The sequence below is a fragment of the Phalacrocorax aristotelis genome, chromosome 1 (assembly GCF_949628215.1).
Source record: "Phalacrocorax aristotelis chromosome 1, bGulAri2.1, whole genome shotgun sequence".
NCBI classification, from domain to species: Eukaryota; Metazoa; Chordata; class Aves; order Suliformes; family Phalacrocoracidae; genus Phalacrocorax; species Phalacrocorax aristotelis.
Genome location: NC_134276.1, coordinates 134408333 through 134434246, shown reverse-complemented (window position 1 = coordinate 134434246; position 25914 = coordinate 134408333). Strand labels below are relative to the sequence as shown.

Sequence of the window (25914 nt, the reverse complement as noted above, 5' to 3'; positions counted from 1 at the left end):
GGACCCGAACTATCACTGTCTACCCTTATGTAGCATTGCAGGTTAGTTCATGTTGTTTAAAAACCTGTCTGAATACATACCATTTACTAAGCATTCATGGCCATGTATTTGATAGATTCCTCTGAAGCAGTCTGCAGAGCATAGCATGAAGCATCGTGTTGGGTGCTTCTGAAACAAAATGCCAGCATCCCAATTAATTTGTAAATGGAAAATATCTGCCTGTGATGAATTAACAAAGTGCTGCTTCTAAAGGCCAATTTATACTTCATACTGTAACTACCGCATACTTGTTACACGCCTAAGTAGATCAGAGCAGATTGAATGACACAAGTAGTTTTCCCCTCCAGTAAACACGTTTTTGTCTTTCAGATGCCACTATGAGGAATTTTTGCAAGGTTCTTAGTTTCTGGCTGCTGATCAAGGGTATCTTGGTTTTCTTATCTCTGAGAGACACTGATGGTATGAATAAACTTTTTCAAAACTCAAGTGAATATGGGCTTGGCTTTTGGGAAAGAGTCAAACATGCTTGCATCCATTCTTTACATCCCATATGAGGCTCTGAATGCCTGGTATTGCAGCTAGCACACAGCATTCTCACCAAGTGTAAATGAGTCCTCTTTAATGCGGATAAGGTCATAAAACTATGTTGTGCCATTATACTTCTGTCTTTACAAAAGCTCATTAATTAATACACTGTAAAGTTAAGTAGCTTCTACTGTAAATCAGGTAATTGAACTGCTGCATGGTTTTTTGTAGCTTAACAGACAGGGTCACAACAAACTACTCTGATTTTTTTTTTCCCTTTCCTTTCCTCCTTTTTCATTTTACATCTCTCACACCCTTGTAATAAGAGCTGATACTGATCACAAAGCTCATGAGTAGCAGCACCGTTACATAAACCTGCTGGATTATAGTAAGAGGTTTACCTTAGTTTCATTTTAACACCCTTTCTTGTATCTCATGCAGAATAGATGAGAACCATTTAGCCTCATTCTTGTAAGATGAGTAAGGTGGCTAAAGTATCTGCCTCCTCTTGGGATTTAAGTCTGACTTTGTTGTTGGCAAAGCAAAAAGCATTAATTGCATGACTGTTAGGTTACAGGCACATCCTATTTTTAATGTTGAAGTTGGCCATAGCCCGCAATGTGCAAGAAGCTTTATTGTGAGCATAAATAAGCTTTATTGTAAGGGCAGATGCAGATGCTCAGATAGGATTGTTTTTATAAATCTAAAGAGCTTCAAGACAGGAAGGAGTCTGTGGACTTTGCTCTGGCTGGATGTTGTGGAAGTTTTTTGGAAGCCATAGAAGAGTCCAGCCCAAACCAGCAGGGTGAAATGCAGCTGTTATGCAGTGGTTTGATCAGAACTTGAGAAGTTCTGTTAATGGCACTTCAGATATGTTCAAGTTATCTTGAATTATTAAAAAACTCTTTCTCATGAATTCAGGAATGTCTCCCTTGAAAGACAAAAGGAGGTATGTGCGGGGAATTGTTAGACAATGTAGTTTGTTACAACAGTTGGTAGACCTCGGGGAGGGCCTGGAGTAGGCTGAGGACTGAATAGCCATAGAGGCTAGATCCCGCCCTTGTTTCCAGACTTCTCCACCGTGGGTCACATTGGGGGCACAGCAGAGTGGGGAACCTTGTACTGGGGCTTGAACTCAGCCTACTCTGCTGAGAACTTTCAGCTGTGAGGCTACTGGCTCTGGGCAGGTACTTAATTCATTTGGCAGTTTGCCACCTTTATGAAAGCTGTGTCTCTTTGACCTGAAGGTGGAACCTGGGATGAGGTTTTGCTTGGAAATGCTGCTGGTAAACAGCCTTTTGATAACACACATCTCTGAGGGGATCACTCTCCAGTAAGGCAATCAGTCTGTCACTTTCAGCAATGTCTTAAACTGGAGGCTGGGGCTGGTGATGAGTTAATGGGGAAGGGAGCCTAAAATAATGGTGTAAGTTTGCTGCCCATTGTAGACATCTGGGTCTCTGCCAGCCCTGATGCAGTGGTTTTAAATGTCCCCATTCATGGAATCACACCTGTTTACGCTTAAGTGCCAAAAAATGAATATTTTAGCAGTTAAGGAATTCACTCAATTGTGAAAGGAATGTGCCAAGAAATGTTCCTTCATGGCATAATTGAAGAGATTTTGGAGATGTGTGCTGCCTTTTAAAAATGAATACTCACATCATTCTTATTCTTTCTTCAGTTGGAGCCATATGTATGACGGTTTTTTAAGGATTTTTTTTTGGTTTAAAGTTTAACGGTTCTGCTAATACATAGGCACCAGTTGTCAGTTAATTCAGAACAGCAGACTGCTGGTGAAAGACAGCCTCCTCAGAACAGGTTTAAGAATATCCACCTGATTTTGTTCAAGGGACTTGTACACATTAGACAGGGTTAGAAGAGTTCTTATGTTAATGAAGTCCTCCTACACTGTCCAAGAGGAAGAAGGGATGCCATGTCTCATAATGGGCAAAAGCCTTCTGCTATTTGCTAGCTTTCTTTAAATCTGTAGTCAATTGGGAAGATATAAAATTAAACTGTCATTTGAAGTGGGAGTGGAAGAGAAGCACTCAGATCATGTACCTTACATCTGCAAAAAATAGGTGGTAAATAAGAAGAACCCCTGTCACTTCCTTGCCCCTGCTTTCTTTTTTTGGTCTTTAATTTTTAAAGCATGGTTTTGGAGACCTGATTTGTGATGTTTCATCCCATGGGGAGATCAGGGATATGATGTTGCTGACTTCCTGTCTGTGGTTGACAGCTTTCTACTCCCTTGATCTCATTTCTTCTGTGTGTAGTAAAAAGCACTTCTCTGCATATGCTTTTTTGTGTACTGGGAGGCAACAGTAGTCAGTACCTCACATTTATTTGCATCATTGATGGCCATGGCTTGCTTCGGCTTACGTTAGCTTCTATTTACAAGGAGTCCTGGACTTGAAGATGGACTTATTGATGATTTTACAAGTAACTGGTATTAAACTAATGCTGTTGTAGTGAGAAAAGCCTGTTTCGTCCTACAGGTAAGATGCAGAATTTAAACTACAAGGATTTTCCTGTTAGGCTCTGAAATGTTGAACTTTTCAGAGACCAAAGTTTGAATCTGAAATAAAGAAGCAGAATAGGAATGATGAAGAAAGGTCTGTTGAATCTGAATGACATCACTTTCATAAAAGTGTTGACAATGACAGAATTTATTAAATTAACTTTGAATTTGAATATTAACTCTTGTCCTTTAAAAAGATTAAGATCTTTTCATCAGCAGATTGGAAAAGATTATGAAATAAACATAGCTTAATTAGAAAGAAGCCCTAAGATGGTTAACTGGAATTATTAGGGAGTCAGAGTTTTCAATAACAGGAGACACTGAAAAGATAAGTGTTTAGATTAATGAGGGAAAAATGACATGGGATGTAATAGAGAATTATAAAATAATGAATTATGGGATGAGTATGAATGCCAGAACAGAGGACAGAGCTGGAAGGCTTTTTTTTTTTAAACATATGGAACCTATGGAACTCACTGCCGTAAGATATTGAGGCTAAGTTCTCAGCAGAGTTTAAGAAGGATTAGCTGTTGATGGAGATGGAACAATGTATTCATTGCTATAGAAGATAAGATAAATGCCCTGTAATTAAAAAGATTCTTATGCTAAAAGGCATAAGCAGACTGTTCCAAAGCATCTGATACTCTGCTGCCCAGCAGGATAGGCCTATCTGCTTGGGCACATGCCATTCTCTTGCCCCTCATATTTTCTGTGTTCTCGCACATGCTAGTGGGAGAATTGGTAAGGTTGTTTTGGAACTTTAAAAAGGAAGTCCAATGTAGTTATTATATTCAGAGCCAGCTATTAATGTCTTGTTTTCTGCCTGGATTGTAGGCTGTCTATTGTGTGTGTTGACTTGGTCTCTGTATGTACACTGCCAAGCCCAAGACGACTCTGACTTCCAGGGCTTCTCAGAAACAAATAAATAGACTTTCTAGATTTTTGTTCTTGAAGGTGAAGATATCAATGGTGAATTGCATTCTAACATAATCTTTAGAGGACTTTTTTCAGATTTAGCATAGTTCATGATATTGTTTGTAAAGTGAAAACAAAACCCCAAAAGATGAATGTGCTAGTGAAAATGTTTTATTTAAAAGTTTAAATGTAGGTAGCAGGTTTTCTGTTTTCTATAATGTTACATTTTTCTGTCACTTTAGAAACTCAGGCATTCTTTCTGCTCAGTGTGAGGGCACTTGAGGGACAGCTGGTATGACAGTGTGACATAATCACAATATCTTAGCTTTGGGACCCCATACTGCATGTTGACCCTCATCTTCCATGTCTCCTGTGCATATCAAGTCATCATCTGCATCTTATCACAGTGGTTTGTGGTCCCTGACATGGTTTACAACTAATTCCTTTGTACATTTTGAGACAGAATCTCATTTTATCTCTGGTGTGAAATCCTAAATGAGAAATCCTTGCCACATATGCATTGTTGGCAGTAAATGATTTTTAAAGGAAATCCCAGGGATCAAGTGATCTAGAATGTTTGGCACAGTCGAAAGTCTTACAACAGGGTCTTATTTTCTTGATCATCCCTCCAGTGAGGGCCCCATGTAAGAAGGATAAACTGTTCTTATTGGTATAGGTAAGTATAGACTAGAAAGTGTTAGTTCAGACCATTCAGAAAGATTTTACCTCTTTGCCTTGGGGACCCAAGGGGTGTTACTGTGTTGCCGATGAGGTAACTGCAAGCTGTTATGCTACTGCCCTTGTGTCAGAGGAAACAGATTAATTCATTTCCTCTCCAGTAACAATTTCAAGAAAGATAATTTATCAGGGTGAAGTAAGGACTGAGGAAGGTGGGTGTTGGATTGAAGTAGCTAGACACTCAATTGCTGTGTCTGGAAGAACAGATCCTTTCCCCATAGATCTTAAACTCAGTGTCTTCTCAGGGGTGCTTCTTCATATGGTTCCTGTATCCGGGAGTGCTGTCCTGCTCCTTTTTCTCTGCCAGGCCTCCTTTTCTTCAGCCATGCCAATGCTAGGTGGAGCCCCAGAACATGGAACCCAACCTCTAAGAACCCATCTGAGTGTCTGTTTTCCTTCCAACTGATGCTGTACGCTCACTTACCTGTCCCAGGTCCTTTTACCTGGCCTCTGGATGTAGGTTTTTTTCTGCAGGTGGAACTGAGAGTCAGTTGACTCCTGTTGGACGCTCTTGGTTTTACTACAGGGTGAAGAGAGAAGGGCATGGGCTCTGTCCTCTCACAAAACATTGAAAGAGAGTCATTTACTGTTCAGATCACAGGTACTGGCTGTGAGTAAGTCTGTTTCTTAATGAATCCAGTCTCCCACTCTGTTGTCTGTCTGTCCATCAAGCACCCAAGGAAGTGGTGGTTTTCTGAAGTTATTAGAAATAGCTGCTGTTTATGCTAGTAGGGAAACTAAGTATGCATTTCACTCTTCTTTAAACACTTGATAGCGATTCTTTTTAGCATTTATAACAAACAAGCTGTTCATATATGCTCTAAATAATGCAGGAAGCTATTTGATCAGTGATCAGAGACTCCAAAACTGAAGTTACAGCAGTTCTGTCTGTTTCTAATGGAAGAGTCTTCCTATTGGAAAATTGTGTGTCAGAGGTAAAATATGGCTTGGGATATGTGGTTCTGAAAAACACAGGCAGGTTTCAAAACTTGTCTACCATACAAAGTTGTCCTTGAAGCCTACCTTGTTTCTGTCCAGTCTTGTGATGGACAGAATGCTTTGGATTTGCAGCATACAAGCTAGGAGTTTGGAAGGCCCCAGGATGTGGCATACAAGCCTCAGAGCATCCAGGTTTTTGGGTATAAATCCTGCAGCCTTGGGAGCCCTGGGAACTCCAGGTATTCTGGCTTGCTGGAGTCTGTAAGCTCTTTATTGTGGAACCAGGACCATGGAAGTCCTGCGAACTCCTTGTTTTTGTTTCTCATGTGATACTAGTTTCTGTTTGATAATGGGTTTTTGTACATTCTTTTTCCCTTTAAGCTTATTCCTGAATGAATTGTGTGCTTTTTTTAATCTGAGCTTTCATCTGATACAACCATATGCGAAAGTCTTAAGCTATTCTTTCCAACTCCTGTTCTGTATCTCCTCATGGCCTTCTAGGATTCGGAGTAGCGACTGGAAAGATGTTGTCACTGAGTTTATACTCTGCAATCTCAGTTGTTTGTCTACCTAGTGTACCCTGAGGAAGGCTTGTACAATTCAGTTCTTGGCTAATATAATTCAAAAGAAAAGAATTAATTTAGGAACTGTATCCCTCCAACACTGGATAGTGTATGCATTTGTTTATATCTCTGCAGGGCTCAGTATTGTTCTGAACTCATGTGGCAGGGTTACTAAAACTCATGATTTCTAAAAATAATTAATTTGAGAATGGTGCAATGGTTAGTATACTAGCTGAGGCCATGTGAGGTGCAGCTTCAGTTCGCTTCTCTGCCAGCAATTTCCTGTTCGTCCTCAGCAAATATCTTGGTCCTCGAGTTCTCCATATTTAAAATGGTGACAGTAGCACTATGCTACATAACAGAAATTGCAAGGTAAAATATATAATAAGTTGTAAAGTGGCTCGTATATTGTGGTGACTGGAGTTTTTCTTTTACCTTTTTAAAGACACTTAGAGTTTCATATTTTCATTTCAGGAATCATGGGAGACCATAACAAAAGTTTAAGATATTTTTGCTCAGCCTTCAGTGTTTGTTCCTGTTTTTGCTTATTGTAGTCCCTCTCCCTCTCACTGGATCAGCAAGATCATTTCAGGGGAAACCCATGTAAAATGGATTTGGAACTTTTACAAGGGGAAAAATAAGCATAATTTTAATATATTGGTGAAATACATTTTATATCTGCATTATATCTTCATAAATACATGGTTATAAATATGTGTATAAACTTGGTCAGCTTTTGCTCAGTTTTGCAGTGTGGTTTGATATGCCAGTTGTGCAAAAACAGCTGAAGAGGGCAGAAACAGACAGAGGGGTTCAGGAGCACTGTAGCTGGCCGTAATTGGCACTGAAGTTCTGGTGAGATAAAACTGAGGGCTGAGAAAAAATATTAAATATTTTGTGACTTCCAATAAAAACTGAAGTTGTTGGGGTCTGTATTTTGAGGACTATGGTGGACTGTTCCCAGGAGGGAACCAAGTAGATCAGTTTCAGTAGGAGAACCAGCCTATGTTGTTTGGATGTTATTAGTAATACCCTTATTTTCCATTTTCTGCTACACCTATTGTGACATCCATTTTCATACCTAGTATCTGAAAGTAGCCTAAATTCTTACCCTTAATGCTTGGCTGAGCCATTTAGATGCAATGGGCTGATGTTTGTTGCCTTGTCCCAGGCATTTGTGTGTGGGACTGAAATTATTTTCTTGATGTGCAGACATCTCTCACCAACAAAGTTCTGTGATTCAGTAATCAAAGATTAATGAAGTACAGAGTGAGCTTTTGAATGTATTTCATGCCCTAATTATTTAGCAGAGGTGAGATCTATACTGAAGCAAAATGGCTTCGTTCCCATGCTGAGGTTACACTGTCAAGTGGGAGCACTGTGAGGTGCTGTTGAATGGCCTTGCACCTACCACTGAAGTCTCAATCAGAGGTAAAGTTAAGTGCAATGGCTAGTCAAAGCACAGCTGGATGAACTGGTTACAGCTTTTTCACTGCTTATTTTTTCACCAAATAAGAAGTTCTATGTGATTTATTAACTGAGCTACATAAATACTGAGTGAGAGTTCCAGCAGGAGGAAGTGGCATCTAATCTGTAAAGCTGCTCTGTGGCCACAAATTCAAGTGGCAGAAGGTTACTGAAGCTTGTAAAGTCTCTCTGGTGGCAACAGAGGGTATATGTTTCCTTTTTACACAGTGGGAGGGGAGGCTGATCTGGGACCGTGTTTGCCCTAGTGCTTGTTGCTCAGGCTTGGATTTTGAAGCTGGCTATTGGCTATACATGCATCTTCAGTTGTTTGTTCTAAAGTATAAACTGTGATGTAGACCAGTCACGGAGAACTCTTAATGGAAGATACATTGCAGGTAAAGGTAAAGGAAACTATTATTTTGTAGTATTTGAAGGCAAAAACAGAAAACTGGAAAACTTCAATAGGGTCTAATAATGAAAACTTGGAGGGAGAGTATTTTTTGTTTATTACAAAATATTCTTTCAGTTTTTTAACCTTGAGGAGAGCAGATTAATTATTATTGTCATGTAACTTCATGTGGGAAGCTAGGGCAAATAGTTATATTGCATTAGTCTTCACAATTGCACAGCTTTTTTTTTTTTCTGAAGCTAGTTTACGTCAGTATAAATTTCATGGCAAACCAATGGGTGCGACAGGAAAAATGCTTTAAAATACTGGTGCAGTCACATAATTTTTTTGGCCAAAAGCTCAATTTTGTGTGACAAGTAAAAACCGCTGAAAGTATCTAGCTGCAGCGTAGGATTGCAATGGCACAACTTTACACTGCTAGTAAGTGAATTTTCAAACAGAAGAGTTTTTTCAGACTTCTGCAACCATACTCAGACATTTGCCTTGTGTTTCAGTGCAGCATCCTACAGGCTCTGGTGTCCAAGGCAGGTATCTGGCTGTGGCCTACTAGTCTCTTCCATGTTTTTTTTCTAAGAAAGTTGGTTCTTGATGACTGCTCATGTTGAAGTTTGTATGTGTACCATAGATGTGTACAGGAGTGCCCCACTCTACTTTGGTCACTGCTAAATTATCGTTTTTCACTTGGGTGTTTTGTGTGTAGCCTTTTCACTATCATATGCACTACTGAGTGGTTGCAGTAGATGCACTTGAGTCACCTTTCTGATGGATGCTTTTGATGCAGGTAGTTCTGAAATGACTATTGAAAAGCAAAGTGAATAAACACTGTTGATATAGGCTTGGCTCTGCCCATTGTTAGAATTTTATTCTAGAGCAGAAGCGATGGGAGAAAGATATTATACCTATAAACACTGTGTATTTCATGGCATAAAGTACTTTATGGTGGAGGGATCTTTTCTCAGAAAAACCCTGTCAAGAAAGGTACCGCACTGCTTTAGGGTGTTGATTCTGATGTTGTTACATAAAAATTGCAGAATTTTAACGGGCTTTTGGGCATAGATATCAAAGATTGAATAAATGTTATATCATCTTCTCTCAAAGATACCTGATTAAATAACAGTTTATTATAACGTGCATGTGAAAGGTCAATTGAAAATTGTGTAGAATTTTTGTTCTTCCTGGTAGCCGTGTTTCTTTCATAGTGGCCTCCTAATATGGTTTATTTCTTTAAAAAAAGAAAAGAATAACCTGCATTTTAAATCTGCTGTATCACTTTGCACCATCAGTGCGCTGCTTTTATGCTTATAACAAAATGATGAATTTGGAAGCAGCAGGCGTGACCTGAAGTATTTATCTTCCTCCCTGCCAGGCATTTGCACACATACGCACAGACACACGTGCACAGTCATGTCCTTTCTGTTTCAGAGTCCTAGCAGGCATGTTGTGCTATCTGGAATGTGGCATTTGGGTCAGTGTTTCTACTTCATAGACTACCTGTGATGTAAGATGGGTTATTGCCATACACAAGAACAATCTCCGACATACTAGATAAATAGAGTGTCATTAGCTACAGGTTCAGATATCCTTACATTTAAAGAGTTTTAAGAATTGATTGATGATCCCGTAACAAGCAGCAGCCCTGCTTTTCTGGTTATGGTTAATTATATCACAGGTGATGGCGTCACATTATGTGCATGTATAACTAAGACATGTGCCTATTCAGTGTATGCTGGGTGCTAGTCTATTCCAGTTCCTTGTTCCATGGCATTTGTTTAAGCCAGAAAAAAAATGTCACTGTTAATTTAATGAGCAGAGAGAGGTTAGCACCTGTCTATCTAATCCATGCTTTTCCAGTATTTTAATGCATTAAAGGAGTATCACTACCTCACAGTTCTAGCTCATAAACAGCTAAACAGTACTTGACATTTAAAGAGATTTTCTGTTGTGCACTTGTATAGTCAGGAGTAATTCTAATCCTATTAAAGATATTATGTCATGGAGGCGTGCCCTGGGGGAGAAGGCTTCTGCTAACTGGCCCGATGTAAAGCAGGGGGGAGGGGCAAGCAGGAGGGTGGATTTATTACTCGATAGTTAGGTCAGGGATTTCTGTGGGAAATGCCCAGTGGTTGCAGTTGCTGATGATTTCACGGCAACAGCAGTGAAAGAGAGTGCGCTCCGATAGCTGGTTACTGAATGAGATACTGCAGATGGGTGGAAAGAAAAAAGACAGTGTGTGAGAGAGTCGAAGAGACAGAGAGGGAAGCCGAGGGCAAGGAATGTGCTCCGGCTCGAGGAGAGTCTCCCAGGTGTACTGCAGAAGCTTTTTGGAAATGGATGCAGGGATCATCTGCTGCCTATAGACTAGAGAGCTGTAGACAAGGAGCAGAGAGAAAGAGCTTATGGCTCTTTTGAATAAAAATCGAAGTTCTGCATAACTGATTCATCAAGATAAATCATGAGTATGCTCTTGCATGGGATATTAATGTATAAATCCATGCCACAGATAGACAAGTACAGCCTACGTTGCTATAAAAAATAAAAGCAGCAACAATACAGTGAATAAATTTTGCAGTGATTTTTGCAGTGATTTAGGTACGAAGAAAAAGAGAAGCAAAACACAGACAGCTCTTATTGCACTGTGTCATTTGCAAGGCACTGCACTTAATGCTGAGAGATGCTATACATTAAATCTGACAGCTGTGAAAAGAGAGATCATGGAGAAGTCAAGTAGTGAGGATTCTTCAATTCACCGGAGTCCATCTTTGGATAGCAAAGACTCAGATTTTGCTAAACCTTCTACCTCAGGGAGGCAATTTGGTCGAGGCTTTACTGCTGGAGCTTTCTATGGTACAACTGGATCACGCGCACAGAGCCACGCTGGGGTCGGAACCAGGACCGGCGTTGGGACTGGGACTGGCGTAAAAAGTGACAAATACAGTGCACCCAAAGGCAGCAAATATGTGGTCTTTTACCTGGATCTATCCTTTGTTTTCCTTTTAGAATTTAAGAAGTGCAACATGGCAAGAGGCTGCCTGTGTTGTTTGAAATACATGATGTTCCTTTTCAATTTAATATTTTGGGTGAGTATTGTCTTTTCAGTTACCTTCATTCATTAGTGTATCCTTGTACTGCTGCATTATGTGTACAGTGCATCTTTGAAGCAGTACAATAAGTTCCCCTCTCCCCTCCCTCTCTCTCATACCTGATTGGAATATTTTCAGTGTTAAACTTGTGTCTGTTGGGAAAATGTACATGCTTTCTGTGTCTTTATTACCACCTGGTTACTGCAGTTCGGCTATTAATTCCTCAAACTTGCTGTTCAAATATGTATTTTGAACTGGGTTATCTAAGCAAGGGCAGAATTGTTGCCCTTTAAGGAAGAGCAGAATTATTGTAGCATCAAAATCCTGCAGTGGCAGGATTTTTGCATTCTGTTGCAATACGTTGTGTGACGTTAAGCTGCAGGTTCATTTAAATTTGAAGTACCTTCTCATTGTCATCATAAACCTCATTTGCTCTTTGTAAACGTCATTTGACAGACTGCTTTTTCATTTGAAAGAAGTTTTGTCCCATTTCTCCAATTAAAAACAATAAATCACATGTTCTAACCTCTTAAGGTATCAGCATAAATGTGAAATGCCTGGAATGGTGAATTAATCTGGATTCAGTTTCAGCTGCAGTTGTCCACATTGGCGTGTGAAGTTGGAGACTTGCACTTGTTTCTGAGGTATCAACGTTTATTTTCCTCTATCAGCCAAGAGGCCTGAGGAGTTGTAACAATGCCTCAGCAAGCAAGTTAAAAGCATAATGGCTACTTTGAACAAAGTATTGTCACATACAAGAGAAAGAAGAAAAGTTGTCATCTGGCAACTAGGCATACTTGAGTGAACAGTATTGTTGAGGAAATCACAGGCTAATTGAAATACTGAGTATGCAGGAATATAGCCCCATATGAAATGGTTTGCTTAGTTTGAAATCAAAGGGCACTGCTTTCCTCATGGTTGCAAAGCTTGGGCACATGAACAAAATAATTCTTGGTTTTAATCCAGAAATATACACTATGCTTCAAAAATAAATGAAAAAAATACCCCTGGATTTATTTTGGAAAAAGGGGCATTAGCAGTCTAGTTCAGATAGTTACCTCTGTTGTTGAGATATCATTGTTCAAATTAGGAGTCTTACTAGCAGCTTCTCTGTTTATCTTGACCCACTTACTGAAATAACCTTTAAGAGCAAGAGTTAATGGGAGATTTCGTACAGTGTTGAACCACGCATGCAATGTGAGCTTTTATCAGTAATAGACTGAGGTGCTACTATCACTTAACTTGTGAGAGTCTTTCTTAAGTAGAAAGGTAGAACTGGTCATTGAAGAACATCTGATCGATGCTTATTTGTGATTTTAAAAAATTTTTTTTCTTTTCTGTACACAAACCCTACCAGAAAGTTGCTCTAACTTTTTCTGGAATAAATCACTTTGAACACACAAGATTATATCAAACTGGCTATTTGACCCAATGGTGCATGACTTTGACACCTTGGTAGTATTTTTTCATATGCTATATGTTGCGATTAGTTTTCAGACAGCTTTCCTCTGATATCATTACTCATGTCCTGCAATCAGTCATTAGGTATCTCTTACTCCTCACTTCCCTAGATGCATTATCTTTCTTTGCTATTGTCTCCTTCTCAAACAACAATTTTCTTGACTCTGCATCAGACTTTCAGAGTCCATTTTTCCATTCCTTGAACTTGCAAAAATATTTCAGACCTCATTTGCATGCTTATCTTTGCCTGCTCAGCTGCCACTGGACCTTTATAAAAACACATTTCTTCTCAGGTTAAAACCAGGCTACCATCTGGAACAGTTCTCTAGTACCCTGTGCTTCTTCAACTCTTACCTCTTAATCCCCTTCATATCCTCCCCACCACGTCTTTTGTTGTGAGGCTTATACCACTTTTTTTTCTGCTATTGAACTTTGTCACCACATCTCTGTTTAATATTCAAAAAATGCTTTCTGTATGAACCAGCCTATACCGAATGAAAATGATACACACTGGAATGTTGAATCTGAGAAATTATAGAAAAATGCTAAATGCAAGATGCCAGGTACTTTTCAAAGTAATTTACAACAGAAATTTGATCAGCCTGGTTTAAATTGTTCAGAAGTCCCCCTTTCTTCACTTTACCTGGCTTATACTCAATTTTGCAAGTCAGTCTTGATGTTCCTGTGCATCCTTCCAGAGGACTGTAGTCTTGCTAGATTCTTATTTTTTTTTAGCAGGCTTTTTTATTGTCTTGAACCATTCAAAGGAATAACATTATAATCTCTTTTATCTCATGGAAACCTGAGCTAGAACGAAGCATACAACAGGCAGGTGTTCTGTAGTTTGCTGCTGCTGGCTTCATACCTGGAATCTTTGTTAGTTCTACTATGACTGTTTGACAGCTTTTGGATGATGTTTGGCTCCATATATGCTCCTTGCTGAAACTGCACGCTTGCATTAACTCTCGCTCCTGCCCTGAACTCTCCTGCAAGTCCAGCCCTGGGCTCCCTACACATCTCTGCCAGTGCTCTCCACTCCTACACTATCCTGAAGCACTCCCTGCTATTTCATTCCTGTCTTTCTTAACCCATTTTTCCACTCCTAGGCTTGCCTGTTCTTATTGCTTCCTTCTGAATTTCTGTTAAGAAACCCAAGTCCAAAAACATGAAGTTGTGACCTGCTCTTGAGCAGTGACTATGTAATGTAAAGTGATTTACTTTTAAAAAGAGAAGACTCATTTTAAAGCATGCAGTTTTCTGAACCTGTAATTCAAAGCAGAATGAGACTCCTGGTCTTCAGAGGCGAGGAGGCCACTGCCACACTGTTATCTTCTGACAAAGGCAAGAAGCATTTTGGTTTGGTTTGTGGTTTTTTTTTCCATACAGGAATTGATTTAGGCAACTGGAAACAGAGGTGGAAAAACTGTGTTCCAGGGAGCCTTCAAACAGTTGCCAGTCTAGCAGCTGTACAGCTGCAATAGGGAATCCAGCTTACGAGCTTACTTGCCACAACGCTACATTATTCTGAGCCTGTGGTAGCAGAAAGCCTTAGGAAGTGTCATTCCACCATAGTAAAATGGTGTTTCTGAGATGCTTCCTCTGAAAATGAAGACTGGTGGTATCCTTTGGCATCCCAGAATGCTGGGCACTATTGTCTTGAACAATTCTCAGTGTTGGCCCAGAGAAGGATGTTCTATACAAAAAGAGGAATCTTTTTCCATTAATTGCTTCTTGACACAGAGAAAAAGGCTGGGACCTAATCTGTCCCTCATGCGGCAGTGAACTGTAGTACTCCTACAGCCTGGCAGCCAGCTCATACATATTTGAGACCAATTACATATGTGTATTATATATTATACACATTATTTTTGTATGGAATATATTTTATATATTTTAATATCTATACATATATTTGTATACACATGTACACGTTTGAAGGTGATGGAGAAGTGCAGTGGTTAGTGGATTCTATTTGTTATTATGTAGCAAACATACTGTTGCTGTGATTACTAGGACAAAGAGGTGATGCATTGTTTCTGCTGGGCAAGAGTTCAGTGACAAAAAAATATAGCTTTTGAAAATTAGTAGCATGTGTATTAGTTAACTTGGAAGGATCATATATGAGTTCTGCAAAGCAAATTGATCTAAGTGGGGCCCAGCAGTAAATTGAAACAGAAGTGTTTCTCCACCATATAAGAAAGAGCTTCAGGTATTTCTCTGTGGCCCTCTGATTCTTAGCAGTTGTTCTTGGCCATCTGGCATTGCTTTCTTTTAGAGATTAGGAAAGTCTGAGCTGAGGGTTAAGGAAGCTTATAGTATTTAATTGTGTGGCTAGGATGATGATTTACACGGAATTCATCCTAAGTGCATAATATGTTTGGCAAAGGTACTGGGCAACTACAAATGTTAGCTGATTTAGTTTGCCTTCAGGAATGTGCACACATATGGGGATTACAAAGTAGCCTATATATATCTCTGCAGAAGAAATAAAATATTGATTTTTGATTCTACAGATAGCAGCTTAATTCTCAAGAAAGGTAATCACCAAATATAAACATCAGGGTATATGTCTTTCTAGAGTAGATTTCACTTCATTGTTTTATTAGAGAGAAGTGTTACAATAATTATTTTCACAAAATGTATCAGAAAATCTTACTGGCTGTAAAATGGAAATTCTATAAAACATAATTTTTTAAAAGAAATTTCACTTGTGATGTAAGAATTTCTTAGGGTCCTAAAAGGGAAATTTTGAAGTAACAGGAATAAGTTATCAAAACTTTGCTAGAGAACTTTGCAAGTAGATGGTGATCATAGTTAAATTTTGGGTTGTTTATTCATTTAACTGAGGTCAATGAGTCTACATACAGTGAAGCATTCATATTACACATCTTGTTAGATTTTAGCATTGCTTAATTTTAATAAAACACATTTTATTAGGGGGAACATATGACAAGATTATTAAATCACTGATCTTCTGTGTTTCAGGAAAAGCTAAGTATAGTCAAGAAGATCCTTGATGTGGTTTATTTTTTGAATTGTTTATATTTAAACTACTACAAAAATTCTGGTAGGAATAATACCTATTTGTTAAGGGTATAATTATAAGCAGACGTTATCATTTATCTAAGTTAAATGGAGTCAAATTTACAAATTCAGGTACTGAATATTCAGTTTCAAAGTAAATTTTACAATAGGTTGGGAACATTTTCCTCTCGCTAAAACATAAGACTAGAAGAGAAAAAGATGGGCTGGAAACTTGCTGGTCCAGAAGTAGCAGCAAAAAGTCAAATACAGCAATTTTTCATGGATACTCTGTTATTAAAATAACGGATAAAGATTATTGCTCCTGAAGAATATTCTTCTGCATTAATTATTTGTCTAATTCAATCTTAGAGTTGGGAGTAATATTTTTTCCTGTAGATTAAAACCAATGTTGCATGTTTATCAGTGAGCATGAAGAGAGTAGTACAGCAGCCATGCAGGTCACTTTTACTAAAGTCTAAGATCAGAAAAGAAAGAGAGCATGTCCATTCTCTGGGTCTGGCTGTTGTCAGAGTTATTAGTACTGTAAAGCAGCTAAGAATTTTAGAATGATTTATGTGAGGTAATCCATACTTATTTATACCAGACTGGAAAATATACTATGGTGCAGTGTCTAGTTTGAAGTACAAAGCTGTAATGGTTAACTGAACCTGTTGGACAGACAGTTAAATCTTGTGAAGAGACTTTGGCCCTACACATAACTGAAAGTTAATCTTTGAGGTTTAAGAGGGGTGGGCAGTTTGTCCCTGAAATATGAACAAAATTGCTAACTACAGACAGCTTAAAACAGGAAACACATTCAAATTTTCTCATTTTTTATTGTCTTCCCCCTGGCTGCATTATCTGATATTCCCCATTTTCTGACACAGGGAATAATGACAGGGAGAGACAGTGAGTGACCCTGGGATGCTTGTCTCTTGACATAATAGCGATATTTACTTCTGTCGTATTTTGACTCTAATGACATGAGTCAGCAGTGCGGTGACAATTGCAGTATAATCCCATGAAAGTAAGACTACTCAAAATCAATCAAACAAACAAAAAACCCAAACCCCAAACAAACAAAAACCCCCTCAAAACAAAAACCAGCCAACCAAAACAAGAAAGGTAGTGAAGTCTGGAAAAAGCTAATGTTTGCAGTCACATTAGCAAGAAGAATTCAGTTTTTAGTAGGGATTTGATAAGCTGTGAGAAGATTCCAGCTTTTAGTTTTAGTTTCCCATCCAAATGACATAGCACTGTTGGTGTGCATACGCAAACTTTCACGTCAGTGGAGGAGAACAATTAGATGAACATTTGGGCTGGGAGAAGGAAAGGTAATATTAAGTTCAAATGGTGTGGTGCCCTAATGAATATGATGTAAATAGAGCCCATTTGAAAACCTGTGCAATGATATTGCAGAATAATATTCAAATATTATTAGAGGCCCAAGACTAGTTTTAACTTAAAATAATGAGGTTTGCTTCAGAGCTGAGTTAGACTGGTTAATCCAGGTGACGAGCACCCCATAACTGGTTTTAGGGTCTAAGTGGTTTCACCTTGATAGGGAAGACATCCAATATTACATTTTTCACAATGCTTCTCTCTCTAGCTGCTCTTTGCTAACAACATATTCTATTGAGGTTGTTTTATTTTTTTGCTGTGTGGGGTTTTAAAAGTTATTTTTGGTTTTCTTCAGTGTGGAAGTGTTTTTACTCAAGCTATAGATAGGTGTGAGAGCCATTTGTGTCTGTTATTTTGGATAAGTGATGAGTTGATTCATGACTCAAAAAGCAGATTTTTTGTATACATCTGTTATAATGTAGCCTGCTGGACATAGTTTAATAATTTGTATATGAGGAGGTTTATAGTCATTGAAAGTGAGAAACAGAATAAGAATTTAGAATTGGAAAATTAATTACTCCCCTCCAGTCCTCTCTGCCTCCCTGTACACCCAGAGTCAGATATTTCTTTAAAGATATGACTCAGGTTCTATTGCTCGTAACCTCTGGCTGTGTGACCTTTCTTCAGCCTTCTGTGTTTCAATTCCCCTAACTTTTAAAAATAATAATGATATTGACTTTTATAAAGTGATGGTTATAATCATGGGGTACAACTGTTGTTAAATTTGAATAAGCTTAATATTCTAATGTTTCTTACTTACCTCTGGTCTCCTAGACCCATGCAGAGCATTTCAGTAAGCTGCTTGACTGGGCTGCTGTTAGCATGCTCCCTTTTTGTCTGTTCCTGCTACCTTCCAGATAAGTAAGTCTGCAAGAGGCTGATCCAAAGGTGTATAATCTTCCTCATGCAAGTAGAGGATGAGGTTGTAACTCCATTATCTGACTGCCCAAGGAGGTATCTAACTTTGCTTATTTAAATACTGCTGACACAGAACAAGGCCTGAGTGGAAAAGATGGGAGGATGCGGTCCAATTTGTAAAAAAGTAAAGTTCAGTTAGTTGGGGTTTTGCTGTACATAAAGTTAGGATGTTCCTAATGGGCAGCCCATTACCCAACCTTTCAGCAACTCACAGAAACTTTGAATCAAAGGAGAAATTCTGTTGGCTTTACTTTAAATATCTTGCAGAAATAAATAAACCACGTCTTCCAAACAAAATAAAGGAACATAACATGGCTGAAGACGTGTTAATAAACAGTGAATGTTTGTCTAGCTTGTTGGGGTTGTCACGTAAAACTTAACCATTTTACTATCACTTTACAGAAATGACTGCAGGCACTGAACTCAAAGCAATCTCACAACTTTCTGAAACAAATTAGCTTTAAATCAACTCAGATCTCCATTCAGCTTAGTCCCTTGCTGCTTAGGAGCAACTTAAATTGCTGAATTTATTCAGCAGAGATAATTGAACTTTCAAGTGTTTGGAAATTTGACTGGGATGATTGTTCTTTCTTCCTGCTTTTCATGAGCTGGGCCAGAGTTCACATGGCTGTCCACGCATTTTCCATTTAACTTCTCCATTCAGTGTAGCAGGGATTATGAATATTCTTGGCACCTGCTGCCAGTTTGAATTTTAAAAGTAATCTGCAGCTCATCTTCAATGTGCCTCAAAACTTGGCACCGTGGCCAATAGCTTTATCACTGCTCAGGTAATGCAGGTAGGGCTAGGTTTTCCACAGTGTTACAATAAATCCAGGAAATGTTTGTGATTGTCCTTAATCAAGGCATAGGTAAGTGTCTACAAACTTAGTAACCAATCTGAACCCATCTTTAAGTGTTTAGTGTCACAGTTAACATGCTGATTCTCTAGTCTCCTCTGTCACCCAGAGCCTCTGTGCTGTCTGGGAACACAGAACTGTTGGTTACCCCTTGCACCCCTTGGAAGGGGATGCAAACTGAAGCACAGAATGACTAGCTTACCATTTCTTTTATTTCTTTCTTCACTTCCTTGTGTTTGCTATGGTTTTGTTGTTAAATGCAGTAAATGAGAATTAACTTTTCAGAGTAAAAAGAATTAATAATGTTTGCAGATTACTTCTGTTTTAGTGGGGGAGGAATTCTGTACACATGGATTCATGTTGAATCTACTTGGTCCTCATTGCAAGCTGCATTTGGTATTCCTGTCTTTTTGCCTGTATCCTGACTGTCTTGAATGGAAACTGCTTGTGCTGTTTCTAATCAGTTGCGCCAATAATACATAGTTTTGAAAATACATTGACTAGTGTCTGTATGTCTTGCTTCCCATATAACACTGGCAAGTCATGAGGCATCAGGGATTGAATTTGTATCTTTTTTATTTCTTTTGTGGATTTCCCCATAATTCTGGCCTAGACAAGTGGTCTGTGCAGTGGGTGGGGAACTGGCTGACGGGCCGCACCCAAAAGGTGGTGGTAAATAGCTCTTTTTCAAAGTGGCAACCTGTCACAAGTGGAGTCCCCCAGGGATCGATATTGGGCCCAATGTTATTCAACATCTTTGTAAGTGACCTGGATAACGTCAACAAGTGTAGCCTGATGAAGTTTGCTGACGACACCAAGTTGAGTGGGCCAGCAAGAACCTTATGGAGTTCAACAAGGAGAAGTGTAAGATCATGCACCTGGGAAAACATAATGTGGGAGTGCAGCACAGACTGGGATCCACCGGGCTGGAGAGCAGCTCTGTGGAAAGGGACCTGGCAGGCCTGGTGGACGGGAAAGCTCAATAGGAGCAAAGAACGTGCTGCTGCGGCCAAAGAGGCCGATAGGATGCTGGGTTGCATCACACAGGGCATCACCAGCAGAGATAAAGAAGTCATCATCCCACTCTACTTGGCTCTTGTCAGGCCACACCTGGAGTACTGCGTACAGTTCTGGTCCCTGCTATACAAAAGAGAGGTAGATAGGCTGGAAGGGGTCCAGAGAAGGGCCACCAAGACGATCAAAGGATTGGGAAGCCTGCCATACGAGGATAGGCTGGGAGAACTGGGTTTGTTCAGCCTTGAGAATCAAGGAGGCTTAGAGGGGATCTCATCACCACGTACCAGTACTTCAGGGGTAGCTACAAAGACGGAGACTCCCTTTTTACACGGAGTCACGTGGAGAGGACAAGGGGGAATGGACACAAGTTGCTCTCGGGAAGATTCCGATTGGACATGAGGGGAAAATTTCCCGCAGTGAGAACGGTCGACCATTGGAATAGCCTCCCCAGGGAAGTGGTTGACTCCGCCACGTTGGACACCTTCAAGATTCGGCTGGACAGGGTGCTGGGCCATCTTGTTTAGACTGTGCTCTTCCCAGAAAGGTTGGACTAGATGATCCCTGAGGTCCCTTCCAACCTGTGGTTCTGTGATGTGTGTTCTGGTACCATTTCTACTGCTGTAGGTACAAATTTTAGGTGTGCAGTAGGAAATTATGACATTACTGTTGATTCTTATAAGTGTATGACATGTATTGAGAGTTGCTGCAAGAAATTAAAACCAGCAGAAACTGATATGCTGAACATTTGTTACTTACAGAATTATTAATTTCGAAGACTGTAAGGAGTTGCGACTGATAAGTAATTTTTTTTTTTCTGAAGTAAGTGGGTTTTAATGGTTTTTAACTTTTTTATGGGGAAGAAGACTGAAACATGACAATCATGAGCTACGGATGAAGATAAGATTATGAACAGATGACTGTAAGCTCTAGGGGTCCATCAGCTTAAAAAATTGCTATTCAGTAGCAGAGATGCATTAGTTGCTTATGTGCACGTTTCTACCATGCTGCACATGTGATGCAAAGCAAGTTATATTATACAGTTTGCTCTGCAGATAATGTGTGTAATGGTTAACAGTGGAAACAGTTAACTTGGAGTTAATTCTGTCATACCTAATCATCTCTGTATACTGCAATGTACAATCACTGAGTCTGACATGATGCAAAGATGAAACAGAGGCAAAAGAATTGGCACTGTACTATTCAATCAAATTTTCTCGCTTAATTTGCTGTCTTACAGAACTGAAAGTTATTAGAAAAGGCTACTTCTGAATCAGACGTTTGTTCTTCTAGGCTTATTGACAGATGTATTAGCACCCTTTTATTTAAATGATGCTGCTGAATACTTGCCTTTAGTAGTTCTTTCACTTCTGAGTAGCATGGGTTCTTCACAAGACTCATTTCTTCCTCTGTATTATCTTGGAGAGTTTCCAGCCAGTTATGATCTTAAGCAGGTAAGACAGCTGTCTGTCAATGGTTTGTAATTCAGAAACGTAAACATCTCATTTTGTCTCATTTCATAGTAGTTTTAATCTAAATTGGTGGTTAAGCATCTTATTGCCTGTACTTCTGTGCCACATACCACCACCCCCCACCCCACTTTTTCCACTTCATCTAGCTATTGCTGTGTCCCAAATAGTGCCTCTTCTTCTGCAGTGTCCTCTGGATGCAAAGACAGTTAAATTAGAAAAAACCCAAACTTTATGTTCTCAGTTGCTCTTTCCTTAGAATTTTGATTGAGCTGTCATCTCAGTTTTCACTGCTTTAAGGAACTGACATCACATCTGTTGCCATAATCCCAGAGTGCCTTAGGACCACTTAATATATATATCCTCTTGACACCTTGTATGTATGGTCTGTGCTTTTATCCTCCTGATGCAGATGGAAAACTGAGCCACCTAAACAAAGAGAATGTCTCCAGTGGAGCACAGGGTAGAAGGCTGAGAGCTATTGGAGACCAGAACTAGCAAGTCCACGTGTAGTGCAGTTCAGCACGGGTAGGCTCAAGTTCTGCTTGGCAGTGTATGCAGTGGCATTGCCTATGAGCTCAGAAATCCTGGCAATTACCTGTCTCAAGCTTGGGTGTCTTTGCAGTGGTCTTCCCTGCACTTTCATTTCCAGATTAGCTTGGCCAGAGACAGCTTAAATCTGTCTGTATCCATGGTGTAGATATGTCCTACTAAGAGACTTGTACAAAGTTAAACTGAAATGGAATCTGGATCTCTAAAGTCCTTTGTAAGTGTCTTAAGCAACAGGCCATCTGTTAGGCACTGTGAGAGACTTGATGCAGGCAAGGCACCTCTGAACTCCACATGCTTGTGCAGTGTGGTCCACGGGCACAAAACTCATTTCAGATTTAGGACCTGTAGACCATCCTTTTATTTGGCTGTGTACTCCAGAGGTCTAACATGTCACTGAATTCCAGAAGTACCTAGAAGAGTGGAAGTTTTCTCATGACACATAATGAAAATCCTAAACCTCCCCACCACCTGCAAAGTGTCACTAAGAAAAATGAAGTCCTCTTCTTGAGAACGTTACCCAATAGATGACAGTCAAGGTGAACACTTTGCTATGGGATGTCTTTCTTTATGTGTCCCTTGTAATATTTTTAATGACTCCAAACTAATAAAATAATTCCACAAATTATAAATGAAAAAACCCAACAATGTATTTAACACTTACAGAAGGTAGAGATAAGAAGATCAAAGTTTTCTGTTGCATGTCTGGCAGTAACAATTCTTCCTACTTTCCATAGCCCCTCAAGCTGTATGCTTGTCTTCTACTGTCAGAGCAATGTTTGCTCTAATGGCTTCTTCAGCATGTGGAATGTAAAAAGAACTCTCTGGTGGGATCTTTTTTCCCCCGCTGTTAGCATCTGGGAGGATGTTGGGTTTATATCTTTCAGTGCAACATTGGTTTTGTGTCTTAAGGGATGTACTTTAAAATGCAGATATCTTTGATTCTGTTTTGTTATTTTTGTGTTTGTTTAGGCTTTTTTTAGGAGTTATCTACTCTGCTCATAGAAGTGGTCGGTGGATGTGGCTATCACACCTTGAATTGATAGAGCTATCTGTTACTTTGGCAGGTTGGAATCCCATTTTCTTGGGAATTTAAACTCTCTCTTTCTGCCTATAGGTGGAAACGGAAGCTGGCACTGTTGTTGGATTTCTCCTTGTTTTGTTTCTTAGCCTGTTCTTCCATTTACAACTTAGAGTAAATCATTCTTGTACTTTATGATTTATTAGATGTTAGTGATAAGGTTTCTGTCACTCTGCTGTGAGCATTTAAATTGACGATCCAAGTAAACTATAGTGGGGTTACAAGTTAAGACTGTTAAGACTACTATGTTTCAATTCTAACGGTTTGACTTATTTCCCATTCATGAGGCTTAAATGTAGAACTAGATATATTGGATCAGACCAAAAGTTTGCATATCCTGCCTTTGAAAGTAGATGGTAAAGAATGCTTAATAGACACTAAAGGAACTGAACAAATTCCTGGAACTCCTTTGAGTCCTTTATCCTGTGGCCTTCCTAAATTCTGTGGTAGTAAGTTCACTTGTTTTATTATGTGTTCTGTGAAAGAGCACTTTGTTTTAAGCCTACTGCTTGACAATTTCAATACATGCCAACAGATATTCTGAAAAACAATTAACTAACCTCCTTTCTGCTTGTCATTATCATTTTTATTTTACTTTATTTTACTTTATTTTAGTACTGGAATGGGAAGAAAAATCAGATAAATCCTAATTTAAAATTAGGTTACTGCAAAAGTAGTATTTAGTGGTGCTTAACATAGCTTATGTTTAGATCATAGAATCATAGAAAAATTCTAGGTTGGTAGGAACCTCTAGAGAACATCTGGTCCAACCTTCTGTAGAAAGGAAGGCCATAGATTATGTTACCCAAGACCCTGTCAAGCTCAGCCTTGAGTACTTACAGCAAGAGAGATTCCACCATTTCTCTGCGTTATCTGTTTCAGTGTTTAATTTTTCTCAATTCATTCAATTCATTCTCAGTTTTTCCTATAGCCACACCAAAATTTTCCCTGAAGCAACTCATGCCCATTGCTTGTCTTGGTGGCACTCTACTGGATGGTCTCCAGTTTCTTGAGTTGCAGTGACCAAACCTGGGCACAGTAGTCCAAGTGTGGTCTAACAAGTGCTGAGTAGAGTGGAATAATCACATTCCTTGATCTGCTGTGTATAGTCTTGCCAGTGCAGCCTGGAGCAGGATTTAAATGCTTTTACTAATATTTATGCTGTCCTGGTGTATTGTGGTGTAGCTTTTAACGTCAAGTTTAGAGCAGCAGCATGCACAGCACTCCATATAGACTTCAGTGAGATGAAGCAGCTTTATTGTGAGGGCAGAAATGTTTTCTTCCTCAATTTTGAGCATTTACACTCATAATACACTGCTGCAATTAAACATTTTCATCCTTTTATTGCTTTTTCCCTCCAAGAGTGGATCTGACTGCCTTCCCTCGTAGCCTCTCCTGAAGTACACTTCAGCTAAAACACCTCTGCTTCTTTGAACCACTCAGCAGTTTTTGTAGTCCATCCTGCAGCTGTATCACTGAAAGTCGTACTTAGTTTTAAACTCCATCCAGCTTGAATGCAGTTGGCGCAAGTGCTGACAAGAACAAAAACATTGATCTTATCACTCCCCCATCCAAGCAGCCACAGTGCATGACTGTGTTCTCTAGTACAGTGTAGTGATTGTATGCATTGCTATATGCGTTACACTTCTTCACAGTATTTATTGGAACTGCTTTTTTTTCTTCCACAATACTTTTATTTCTGGTCTGATCAGGGCTCCTGCAGTCCAGCTAGTGCTTGTTTTTCTCTGTTATGTGTAGTCTCATTAACAAGGTGTATAACTCAGAATCATGAGATTTTGAGTTCATGATTTTTACCAGGGCTGGCAGTGGGGTAGGTTAATGGTTGTGAGTTTTTGTTTTGTTTTGTTTTGCCTTTAAAATAAAAAACTAATTTGTGTGTGTGTGTATTCTTATGCATGGCATTTTTAAAAATGATACTTTATATTTTAGACTTACATTGGGGGAGGTCGGGGAGTGGCTAAACCTTGAAAACAATTTGTCTGTGTGAAAATAGTCTGTAGAAATAGAGGTGGTGGGTTTTTTTAACGTTTTATTGAAGTGCAGACTGCATGACAACTCTGTGTGTTTCCCAACAGTGTATCTGTTCTGACACGTGTCCTAGTTTTAGTCCTTTTTCAAGTTCCTGGATGTGGTTTCTTCAGAAGGCTATATTAGAGCCCAACAGTACTTTTTTCAGGATGCTTGCTTGTCCTCACAGAAATAACTGGGGTCAAGCATGTTTCCACAACACACACAGTTCTGGAACATCCAAGAATGCAGGTTTCTCACGTAAAAACTTCTGCAGCTGTGTGTGAGCAGTAATAAATGGTTGACACAAGCCTCTGGGGACAACTTTAAATGGGTGAACTGTTCCCTGTTTCAGCAGTCTCGGGGATTTTTTCCCCACTGCTTGGATGCTATGTTACGAGCCTGACCCAATCCTTAGTGACAGCTTGTCAGGCTGATTAGTGTAGACTCCAGAGAATAGCTCTTTGCTGTCTGATGGATTCATTTTGCCAATAGAATTCACTTTCCTGTAGTGTGACTAATAAACAAGTGATTTAATGAGTTCTCCCCAACCTATTCCAAATGGCATATCCTGATTGGAGCAGGGCATGCTTTTGAAAAGCTTAAATGCTTGCTGTATGTTACATGCTGAAGATCTGAATTACATACTTCTCCCATGAATCCAATTTAGAAAATTAAGGATGAATTGTTTTCTATGCTGTACGATTAGATACATTATGAGAAATTTAGACTGATATTTAAATTGTTACTTCCGATTTTTCTGGTTCTTCACCACCAATTTTTTTTTTTTTATTTCTCTCTGTGCTTCCCACCCTGGAATGTGTTTCTCAAGAAACTATAATTTCTTTTCAGCATTTTCTATTTTTTTCTCAAAAGGTGACATGCAAAAGATGGGAAGAGGTTTATTCTTCCTCAAGGCTGTACTTATCTCCTGTATCCCTGATGTTGGTATTTT

At 39.3% G+C, this 25914-nt stretch overlaps 1 protein-coding gene across 6 annotated transcripts in view; it reads left to right on the top strand.

The window, feature by feature from the left end:
- Window positions 1–25914, top strand: part of TSPAN9 (tetraspanin 9) — a 198493-nt gene that overhangs the window by 77418 nt on the left and 95161 nt on the right. For 4 of the 6 annotated variants that reach the window (XM_075109954.1, XM_075109925.1, XM_075109944.1 and 1 more), the window contains one exon: window positions 11075–11154. In XM_075109954.1, coding sequence (XP_074966055.1) covers window positions 11092–11154 — 63 coding nt within the window. In that variant the 5' untranslated portion in view covers window positions 11075–11091. Of the gene's footprint in view, window positions 1–10189; window positions 11155–25914 lie in introns of those variants that run through there. The other 2 variants (XR_012663183.1, XM_075109911.1) reach the window with 1 other exon arrangement.